Source organism: Balaenoptera borealis (genome assembly GCF_965194805.1).
Source record: "Balaenoptera borealis genome assembly, chromosome: 6".
Classification (NCBI taxonomy): Eukaryota; Metazoa; Chordata; class Mammalia; order Artiodactyla; family Balaenopteridae; genus Balaenoptera; species Balaenoptera borealis.
In genome coordinates, this window is record NC_138863.1 from 48,983,747 (window position 1) to 48,995,935 (window position 12,189).

General features: G+C 34.4%; 1 protein-coding gene across 1 annotated transcript in view; it reads left to right on the plus strand.

The window, feature by feature from the left end:
* LOC309631315 (uncharacterized protein) overlaps window positions 1-11,727 on the plus strand; it is a 644,789-nt gene extending 633,062 nt beyond the window's left edge. Inside the window, exon 6 of the mRNA XM_082397622.1 lies at window positions 9,376-11,727. Within this exon, the coding sequence (XP_082253748.1) occupies window positions 9,376-9,418 (43 nt within the window). The 3' untranslated portion in view covers window positions 9,419-11,727. The remainder of the gene's footprint in view (window positions 1-9,375) is intronic.
* The last annotated feature ends 462 nt before the right edge of the window (window positions 11,728-12,189 follow it).

Consider the following 12,189-nt stretch of genomic DNA (forward strand, 5'->3'; position numbering starts at 1 on the left):
GCTACCAGAAAACTACTAGAGCTAATCAATGAATTTGGTAAAGTAGCAGGATACAAAATTAATGCACAGAAATCTCTGGCATTCCTACACACTAATGATGAAAAATCTGAAAGTGAAATTAAGAAAACACTCCCATTTACCACTGCAACAAAGAGGATAAAATATCTAGGAATAAACCTACCTAAGGAGACAAAAAACCTGTATGCAGAAAATTATAAGGCACTGATGAAAGAAATTAAGGATGATACAAAGAGATGGAGAGATATACCATGTTCTTGGATTGGAAGAATCAACATTGTGAGAATGACTCTACTACCCAAAGCAATCTACAGATTCAGTGCAATCCCTATCAAACTACCACTGGCATTTTTCACAGAACTAGAACAAAAAATTTCACAATTTGTATGGAAACACAAAAGACCCCGAATAGCCAAAGCAATCTTGAGAAAGAAAAACAGAGCTGGAGGAATCAGGCTCCCTGACTTCAGACTCTACTACAAAGCTACAGTAATCAAGACAGTATGGTACTGGCACAAAAACAGAAATACAGATCAATAGAACAAGATAGAAAGCCCAGAGATAAACCCATGCACATATGGTCACCTTATCTTTGATAAAGGAGGCAAGAATATACAGTGGAGGAAAGACAGCCTCTTCAATAAGTGGTGCTGGGAAAACTGGACAGCTACATGGAAAAGAATGAAATTAGAACACTCCCTAACACCATACACCAAAATAAACTCAAAATGGATTAGAGACCAAAATGTAAGGCGAGACACCATCAAACTCTTAGAGGAAAACATAGGCAGAACACCCTATGACATAAATCACAGCAAGATCCTTTTTGACCCACCTCCTAGAAAAATGGAAATAAAAACAAAAATAAACAAATGGGACCTAATGAACCTTAAAAGCTTTTGCATAGGAAAGGAAACCATAAACAAGCCGAAAAGACAACCCTCAGAATGGGAGAAAATATTTGCAAATGAAGCAACTGACAAAGGATTAATCTCCAAAACATACAAGCAACTCATGCAGCTCAATATCAAAAAAACAAACAACCTAATCCAAAAATGGGCAGAAGACCGAAATAGACATTTCTCCAAAGAAGATACACAGATTGCCAACAAACACATGAAAGAATGCTCAACATCATTAATTATTAGAGAAATGCAAATCAAAACTACAGTGAGATATCATCTCACACCGGTCAGAATGGCCATCATCAAAAAAATACAAACAGTAAATGCTGAACAGGGTGTGGAGAAAAGGGGACCCTTTTGCACTGTTGGTGGGAATGTAAATTGATACAGCCACTATGGAGAACAGTATGGAAGTTCCTTAAAAGACTAAAAATAGAACTACCATATGACCCTGCAATCGCACTACTGGGCATATACCCTGAGAAATCCATAATTCTAAAAGAGTCTTGTACCAAAATGTTCATTGCAGCTCTATTTACAATAGCCAGGACATGGAAGCAACCTAAATGTCCATCGACAGATGAATGGATAAAGAAGATGTGGCACATATATACAATGGAATATTACTAAGCCATAAAAAGGAACAAAACTGAGTTATTTGTAGTGAGGTGGATGGACCTAGAGACTATCATACAGTGAAGTAAGTCAGAAAGAGAAAATCAAATACCGTATGCTAACACATATATATGGAGTCTAAAAAAAAAGAAAAGAAAATGGTCAGAATAACCTAAGGGCAAGACGGGAATAAAGCTGCAAACCTACTAGAGAATGGACTTGAGGATATGGGGAGGGGGAAGGGTAAGCTGGGACAAAGTAAGAGAGTGGCATGGACATATATACACTACCAAACGTAAAATAGATAGCTAGTGGGAAGCAGCCGCAGAGCACAGGGAGATCAGTTAGGTGTTTTGTGACCACCTAGAGGGGTGGGATAGGGAGGGTGGGAGGGAGGGAGATGCAAGAGGGAAGAGATATGGGGACATATGTATATGTATAACTGATTCACTTTGTTATAGAGCAGAAACTGACACACTATTGTAAAGCAATTATACTCTAATAAAGATGTTAAAATAAAAATACATAGTCTATACAATGTCCTCCACAACCCACCTCAGCCATAACAAAATGAAATAAAATCTAACAATGCCCAGGTAGACTTTGGTTCACACAAAAAACATATTTTTTAGTGAGCTTTTCTGCTACTTTCTTGCATAACTCCAATCAACTTGCTCTCCTCCTATCTCCCATTGAGTATGTGGCTCTCGCCCCTGGTACGGTTCCTCTTGACAGGTACAACAGTCTCTTTCTAAACACCATTGTTATTCTTTTCTAGATGACAACACTCATTCTTTCTCCCTTCTCTCTCTTTTTCCCTCCTTCCTCTACCTCTTCTCCTCCCCTTTCCTGTCTCTCACCTCCCTGTCATTACATTATTCCATCAGGAATAGAAAATCCACTGCAGTCTCTTAAGGGACAGCTAAGTCTCCCATTGTTGACTACTGCTATGTCACTGTCCATTGATGACAGTGGCATCATGGTGTCCAGGTTGTATGGTAGTTCTCAGAGAAATAAGAAAGTGCATCTTTACTTTTTCTTTTTCTTAGGCAGTTCCAACATAGTATGTTTTTATGAGTGGCTAAGGGTTTATAGTTTTATTTTTGTGTTTTTTTTTAAAGTTTTGCTTACATATACCCCTGTATCCCAGTATGCTTTTTGCTGAATTACTAATTTACTCATAAGTCTCAGGTCTTTATTTCCTGGGTGGGTCCTTTCCTAGGAGACAGCACATTTGCAGTCACATCAACTTTCTTGGATCAATATACCAGTTTAGCAACAAGCCTAGATACACCTAAATCCTACTATTGGACATAACTGACTCAATCTTTAATCCCTTCCTACATATTGTTTTTTGGAAGGGGGAAATATCAAAGTATATTGATGTCAAATAGAGGATATGCTTAGGTATATTTCTTTAGAGATTTACTCAGTTTAATGCTCCAAACTGGTAGTTATCATTTCCTAAACAGTTTTCAATCCTTGTTATATATTGCAACTATTTCTTGGGGCATAATAGAACATCACTGGTTTATAATATAATCAATGTCAAATTTGTCTTAATATTTTCATTATCTTCTCAATAATGATGTTCTGTTTCAACTTGAATTTTAACTACTGAAAAGTAATGTTAGTGATATTCATAGAAAAGTAAAATTTACCATTTTCTCAGTAATATGAATTCTGATAGCAATAACATAGCATATAAGTCACTAGAAAATTATAAAGAAGATTCAGAAGGTAAAGAAAAAACCCTAAAATTCCTTAAATATAAATTGTAATAATTGATGGACATTGGTGTATACGAGTTACATTTGTTTGAACAATGACATTTTAATATTTATATGTTCAACGTTTGTTATACTGCTTATATCTCAGTATAGAAAGAAATCATTCTAAGCTGCCTGTTTTTCTCCCACAATGGTATATCATATTACAAAGTCTTTAATTTTTTTAATCAAACACCCTGCTACGGAGTTTTATAAAGCAATCCTTTTATTTAAAGTTTCTTACTAGTGAATATTGTAGCCATCTCAAACATTTTTTTTTTAGTTTCCCCTTGAACCTTTAATAGCACCAAAAACAAAAAAGGAAAAGGCAAACACAACAACAACAACACACTTCAGTTACAACAGCATATTCACACAGACTCTCAGGAAAAATATTAATAAAAAATCTACTCTGTGAAAATAATTGGTTTTGTAAATGTTTATGGCACTTGTTACCTAAGAGTCTACACATAATGGTCATGTACTTTAATTAATATAAAAATATGGTTGCTTGTGTTGATGTTTTCATCATTTCTTCCTTTTTAGTTGTTTCAAATCGATGTTCTTATACAGAATGTCTAAGGACAACAACTAAAAACAAATGTAAAGTGAAAAGAAATTATGGATGTAAAGAAAGAAACCTAGGTATACGAGTGCATTAAGGAGACTTGGGAGGAATAAAGGGATCATTTATGGGCAGTAGAGAACCCGTGGCATTGCACGTTTATGCTCTGCTAAACTGCACAGTGTTGAAAAGGATTTTCAAACAAATTCTTGTATCAACTTTGAACTAATGTTTATATTAATTCTTTTTTCAGGGTACTTGGAAAATGAATTTTTCATTAACATTAATACAGACTGTTTAGAATAGTTGCTAAATTGACAGGTACTACATTTTGTCTTTTATAATGTGCCTTTTCTAGAACAGTTATTTTGTATAGTATATTTACAGTATTCTATTCTTTCTTTTTCCCATTGGCCAGCCTGGTATAATAAACTTAATTTGTCCTAATTCTAATTGTGTTTAACTTAATTTGTCCTAATTTTAATTGGGTTTGAACGTTTCAGTACTTTATCACTTTCCTTTAAAAAATATGTTTATTATAACAAGGCACTCCTGGCCATTTAGATTCAAAAGAAGAAAACATTAACTGTAACAGATTTTACAGTATGAACACCGGCCAAATTGTTTGGGTACAAAATATCAGGTTTTTAAAAATAATCTTAAAAAATAATGTGTACTAAATCTCTCAATTCCATAATAGGTGGGTGGTTGTTCTTAAGTTTTCTCTCCACAATAGCTTAAAAAAGCATTTGAGCAAAGATCCGGATACATCCAGTTTAAATGTGATTGTTTGAAATTATTTCATTCTTTCTTCACATCTCTTGTTGTACATGATGATGTTGATCCTGCTGTTTCATTGTCAGAATATGGCTTGATACTTTAAGAACCAGTGTGTTATGAAAATTTTTTTAAAAAGAGAGAATAATTTAAATGATATATTTCCATCAAGGCAAACATGGTGTATGTGTATGTGTATATATATATGACTTATTTTATATACATAAAATAAATTTGTGTATGACTATATACAGATATGAATTTATACTGTATTAATCAATGATTATTCAAATTAATTTTAAATTATGAGGGATACTTAAAGATAAGTTAGAAAAGTAAATTAATAAAAAAATTACTGAAAAAACCCCATAGAAATAGAAGAGAAAGACTTAAGTCTTTAATTGTCATCTATCTCCAATAATTAAAAAATCTATAGCTTTGCTGCAGGACTTTCTTCTGAGTCCCAACGATATATAATCAACTGTCACTGGATATACCACATAAAACTCAAAATAAATTTGTAAGAAACCACTGCATGTATTGGCACATTTTATACTTTATTATACTTATCCCTTATTATGAATTTACATTTAAAAAAGAGCTTACATTGTAAAGCATTTACTAACTTGAAAGCATACTTATAATCAATGTTAGAAATGTTCAACCCCATGAGATCAGTCCTCTTATTATCTATATTTAATTGATGTGGAAATTGATTTAAAGATATATTAATTAATTTGCCCCAAACTACACAACCAGTAATCTTTAGGAAGATAGCAGTAGTCTCTAAGGAGAAAAATTAAATATCCCCTTTGTTCCTTGCTTTTGTTCTAAACCAAGTGACCACTAAGGCAAAAGGATGCTAGACAGATGCTACATCATTGATTTTGTTCATGATTAAAGTCTAAGTTGGAGGACATGGCTTATGTTTACAGGCAAGTAGACATACTCATAATAAACTCCAGGGTTGGGCAGTGATGGACCAAGGCAGATCTCAACTTTGAAGGAGCTTTAACCCGGTTAAACTGATGTCAGGTCATGGAGGAAGGAAGGAGACAGCTTGCTCACTTCAAAGAAATTACTGCCAAGAGGAAACTTAGGTGCAACCAAACTATACATTCCCACTGTATCATTTCAAAATTTGCCAATATGATTTTCTACCTCTCTAGGGACAAAATGAGTAAAGGATCAGAGAAAGGCTAAAGGAGTCAAGCAAATAAGGTTCTTTACACATGGGAGTGGGGCGGAACTCCAGAAGTAAAGAAGAGTTGTTTCCTAAGTATGACTATTTCACATTGTTTTTCCTTTTTACACTTTTCTGCCCTCCCTTTATGTTCAGGTGATGACTCCACCTCATATTTCATCAAGAAATATTAATAGCTAACACTTACACTTAGCTGGGGCCAGACACTGAGCTTTGCATACATTAAGTCTTTAATGCAATGGAAGCACTCAGGCAGAAACTGCATAATGCCAAATCTGCAAACTTCCCTTCCTACTGAACATAATCTTTGTTCTTTAATGTTGCAGTTTATAAACTTTTCTACTTCTATAACAGGTCAAACATACCCCTCCAAACCCATGCTCATGCTTTGGATCAATCTGCCTGTATTTTCTCCAGAACTTTGCTCCTGAAACTATGTTATTTTTATGAATAAATCTTAATGTCCTTACTCCTCAGTCACAAATATTGCATCTCCATTCATAAAAATAATTTCCCTCAGATTGTATATTTGAAGGGGTGACAGAACTCTGTTGCCATTTCCTCAACTCTTTTTTGGCATTGATCTAGCTCCAAATAACTTCCCTGTCAGCCACCCCAATAAAACTAATCCTGTCAGTTGTGTCAGGGTGTCAGCTTCCATAATGTAAAACCCTGTGAACGTTTTTCTTTTGGCATATTCCTTAATCTTAACATCGTTTTGCCTCACTTAGAACTTTATGTCTCTCAGTACAAGTTTCTTTTTTGATGTGATATATTGACGTGACAGTATTTTCTTTTTTTTTTTTTTTCACGGACCACTTCTTAAACCTCTTTGCTGAATCATCTATCTCATAATTAAAACTCAATGTTGAGATGTTCCAGAACACCCTTCTAGGCCCTCCTCCTAAAGGCATCTACGTACATGTGTCTTTCAACTATTTGTCTCTTGAAGCCTTCTATTATATGTTTCAAAACATTCTTTCTAGCTATTTCCTTTGATATTAGCACACATCATACATCATACGTGATTGCCCTTCCCTCAGACCTGCTTCTCCCCACATTCTTCCTATCTTACCAGATGGCTCTACCATCTACACAGATGCCAAAGCAAAAACTCATGAGGTCTTGATTCTTCTTTTTAACTAAACTGTCATGTCCAGTACAAACACAAGTCCTTTCAGTTCTATCAAAACATAACTCAAACCCATCTTCCTTCCATCTCCACTGCCACCTTTTTGGTCTAAGTGACATGAATTACTGCAATAGCCACATAACTGGATTCTCTGCTGTGTCTTCCCTATTTTTGCAATCAGTCAGTTCTTCACAGGATTTTAAGAATGACCACTTAAAAATGTATTTTGTTACTTCTGTGTTAAAAATCCTGCTAATTAGAGAAAAATATAGACAACTTTTTAAGAGTTATATGATTCCAGTTATTTAGCCACTGAGTAAATTTGGGCTTTCACATGACCTCATATTCTTTGGCACCCATATATGTTCATATAGGCCTTCCCTGGCCACCCATTCTATAGTATTCCACCCATCAAGTCACTCTAATACATCATTAAGTTTCTTCATAGCACTTATTTACTCTCTGAAGTTAGTGTTTTGGTGTATTTTCCTTTGTTTACATATTTTGTTTGTCTCTTCCAACTAGAATATAAGATCTAAAATGGCAAGAACATTATCTGCTTTCTACATTACCATACCTCCAGTGGTAAAACAGACCTTGACAGGTGATAGGTACTAAATAATATTTTATTGGGCAAATGGATGAATATGCGTATAACGGTAATTGGAAGAGCATACACCAAAATAGCTTCACTTTTGCTAGTGTCGTGTGAAAATAATTATTGATCTTTTAGCAATGCATTAATGTTTTTAGAGTGAAGGTGTTAACACTCTACTCATGTGCAGCTGGAAGGCATATAATACATGTGCTTATAATATTAGTTTTTGAAAAAAAAGTATTTTAACTAAGATGAGGGATTACATAAAAGGATGTATAAAAAATGAAAAAAATCAAACAAGACTAATAAGGTTATTAAGTTCTTGAAGAAAAAAACCACTGAAACATAAGATATTTATTTATTGGGTATATGCTTTGAGCCTTCTGAGAAGATTTTTATGAGTTATTCATCATAAACACAATGATGGGCAATGTTAAGCTGACATCCACAAATTGTAGGTGTTTCTAGTGCTGGTGATACTTAAAGACAGTATGAATAATATTTAATATATTAATATTTGTGATATGCAATATGAATTTATAATAGAAATTCCATATAAAAACCAATATGGGATTTTCTGAAAACATTTCAACAAAACTGAACATAACTAACATTTTAAGATTAAAAATTAAATTGAGATTTTTTTCCATTACTTCTCTCTACTTTAATTTCTTACACATATAGTTAAAAAAAACTGATTAAATCATAGCTTTGTTTATCTAAATTGCTGTAATAAACAAACATGTCTCTATTATCTAATTATCTATCTACTGTCTATTTGCCTATTTATCTATAATCTGTCTGTATACCTATCTATGGTTTTTCTCATTCTCATCCCTGTTTTTTAATAACATATAATATTATATTAACACAAATGATTTTGCAAAAGGGGGAAAACTACTGATTTATGATTGACTGTAATGTTCAGTTTTTATTTGCTCCCCTTTCTTTAGAAATATATTCTCAATTTCCTCTGGGGAATATCACCCCCTGCACACTCACACTTTGAATTTTTAGGTAGAGATAACCCTAGGAGTAGACTCAAATGGCTTATTCCATCAGTATATACCCTCATCCGGACCAAAATGATTGGTATGAATTAAAATCCAATCAGAAGAAAAGACCCCCTATGATGAAAAAAGAGTCTTTTATTTGGAAAAGGAGCATAAAAATAGATACATGAAAGTTTCGGTTCCTTTGCTTCCAGGATATAGAGAAAAAATATCAAGTGGGGAGGAGCTTGATTATAAATGATCAAAGAATCCAGGATGAAATGATGGAGGGAAACTTGGTTGCAAAAATAATTCTCAGAGACAAACTAGTGAAAATGAAAGTTGAGGAAGTAACAGTAATATAAGCATATGGAAAATGAAGTAAAATTTCCTTACAGAATAATCTTTGAAGTTCCATGCTGTAATGGAATTTAGTACAACATGTAACTAGCAACTGCATGTTCTATAATATTTTCATCAATATATCCTCTACATAGCTAATTATCCATGCAAATTAGTTGGGATTAGACTAAGACTTATAAGAAGGAAGGCAGAAATAAAGAAATAAATAATCCTACTCCCAGAGGTAGCTATCAGAGACAGTATTTTTTCTCCAAGTTTCACTCTCTTTTCCAGTAAGAGTATGATACATTCCACCCCACTGTCTTGTGGCTTGCAGTCCATCCCAGTGACATTGGATTTAGCCATGGCTGAGAGCAGATTTAATGTACACCACATCTGAACAGATAATTTAAGAATTATTCCATGTTTCCACCAGTTCTTTTGCTCTTTTTCTTCAGGAATGAAAATATAACATGGAAAGCAGGAGCGTCTAGATTCTAGATAAAAGACACGTGGAGAAGACCAGCAGCTCATCCAGGGTAACCTTTAGTTGATATGTGACATTTGTCAATATATATTACTGATTTTTATTTTATTAATTAATTTTTATTTATTTATTTTTGGCTGCATTGGGTCTTCGTTGCTGTGCACGGGCTTCTCATTGCAGTGGCTTCTCTTGTTGCAGAGCATGGGCTCTAGGCACGCGGGCTTCAGTAGCTGTGGCTCGAAGGCTCTAGAGCACAGGCTCATTAGTTGTGGCGCACGGGCTTAGTTGCCCCACAGCATGTGGGATCTTCCCTGACCAGGGCTCGAACCCGTGTCTCCTGCATTGGCAGGCGGATTCTTAACCACTGCGCCACCAGGGAAGCCATATTACTGATATTTTAATGTTATGTGTTACCATAGTAGAGATGACTAAGTCTAGAGCTTTCTAAGAACTTGATGTAGGCACTTGAATTTTGTTATTGCTTTGCAAGACAGTAACTGAAATAGATGACATAGATGGATAGATAGATAGATGGACAGACATATAGATAGATGGTTAGGGACAAAGCTAAATATAATTGTGAATGGAATAAATTTTAACAGGTCAATTTAAATTTTTTTATTACCATGCTTAATCAGTCATGGATGGCCATCAATTATATTTTCTTGAATACTCCAATGAATTTCTTATCTTAATTGTTCTGGAAAACTACATTAAATGCAAGTCATAATTTAGCCATCTGGATGGATCCTATTTTGTATATTCCTGCATTAGTTAGACAGCATGTTTAAAGTAAGAAAGAGACTTTAGATTAACACAGTGGGCTTAAAACCTATCTCTGATGTTTTTGCTTGGGCATGTTATTAACCTGCTCTGAGGCAATCTTGTCATTTCTGAAATGAGAATAATGTTTACACAGCACAATGTTGTGAGGCTTCAAGGTCATAGGAGGGGCCACTAGCCTAGAGTTTAGGGTTTCAGGAGTTCTTCCTGGATAAAATGATGTCTAATTTAGGCAGGAAGAGTAGGTAGAAGTTGGCTGGATGAATATGGAGTAGAAGAGAAGAGGTATGTTCCTGGGAATGGGAAGTAGATGGATAAAAGCTTCGGATAAAAGAGAATGAAATCCCCTGTGGTGTGCCTGTAGTGTAAAGTTCAGAAGCAGTGAAAAGCAATCAATAGAAGAGGCAGCAAGAATAGAGACTTGTAAGCTAAATTCTAGAGTTTAGACACTAAGTATAAGTAGATGTCACTAAAGGATTTTAAGCTTCTGACAAGATCAGATTTTTGCAAAGTGCTTTCTCTATTCAAATGAGAAAAATTAATTCTGGAAAAGAAAGACTAGAGGCTGACGAACTAATTAGAAGCTGCTGCAATGTAAAATTTTCCTGAGCGGCTTCACAATAGCACCCCTGGGGAGAGGTAGATGAATTTAAAAGTAATCTAAAAGGTAAGTACTGTGGGGATTTAATTTGTGGGATGGCCTGTGAGGGAGAAGGAGGACTCCATGCACAGTGCCCATGTTTCTAGCTTGAGTAGTAGATTATCTCACTGAGATTATACATTATACATTCTGCATTAGGAGAATGATCGTTTGGAAAAGAAGTGAAAAATCTCAGTTGCTTTCCATTTAAATTTGAGGTTCCTGCAAAAGATTCCAGTGGAAATGACTAAAGTTCAGGAGAGAAATCTGGTGAGGACAGATTTGAAGCCATAGGACAGGATTTTATCATCTATGGAGAGTGGGTAAACTAGAGTGGAAGGGAAAACAGTTTACAATAAAGCAGTTAAGAAGAAGTCTGTAATGACTGAAAAGAGGAAAATGACAATGCAAATAATTATGAAAAGGTTCAGGAGAATCAGAAAAAAATCATTCTAATTTGACTTGAAACTGTAGCATGACTTGTTTTAAGAGGAGATTGGGTAATACTTCAAACACTGTGAGAGAAACCTAGGGAATGTTTTCAGGGTTTTAAATAAGGAGGCCATTGATGATCTTGCTTACAAACATTTTGGAGGGTGGGAGAAGATGGGTGGGAAGACAAATTGCAATGGATTAAAGATTGAGTGTTGCTTGCAAAGTAATTCTGATCTGCCAGTTACCAAGGATTCTCAGATGTCTTTGCATTTACTTGAGCTCAGATTCTTATGGGTAATTTTTTTTCTTTTACTGTCATAGCACCAATTGACACATATTTTGCTATTACTCTTAGCATCCATCTTTGTTTCTCTACTTTTATACATACACAAAGTCATATGACTACTTGTGGTTTTGTTCATTATCTATCTCATCTATCTGTCATCTACCTATAGTCATTCCATTTCTAATGTAAGTTGTATATAATTAAATTTAGTGTACTAAATTATTTTTTAATTGACATGACAAATTTCATAAGTTCATTTGATCACAAATAAATAAGAAGTGTTTTGATAGCCTAAGCTTAATACCTTACTTATGTTTTTGAGTATTCTTCTGATCTGTTACTATCACTGCATTTTATTGCAATTTTCAAATGGTCCTGAGAGTTCAAAGCTGGACTAATAAGAATAAAGCATAACTAATAAATAATATGGATTTAAACAATACATGCAATATGCTAACACATATAGTTTTAAACCAATCACTATTTTGGTTAATATGAAATAAAGTATAACGATCATCTCAAAGCATGTGCAGTACCCAATTAATAAAAAGAAAATCAACCCCATCATTTCTATTGATCTATTGTTTTAAAATTGCCTTAATATTGTAAGAGAGGCAAAACTTTACCTCTACCTTCTTAGG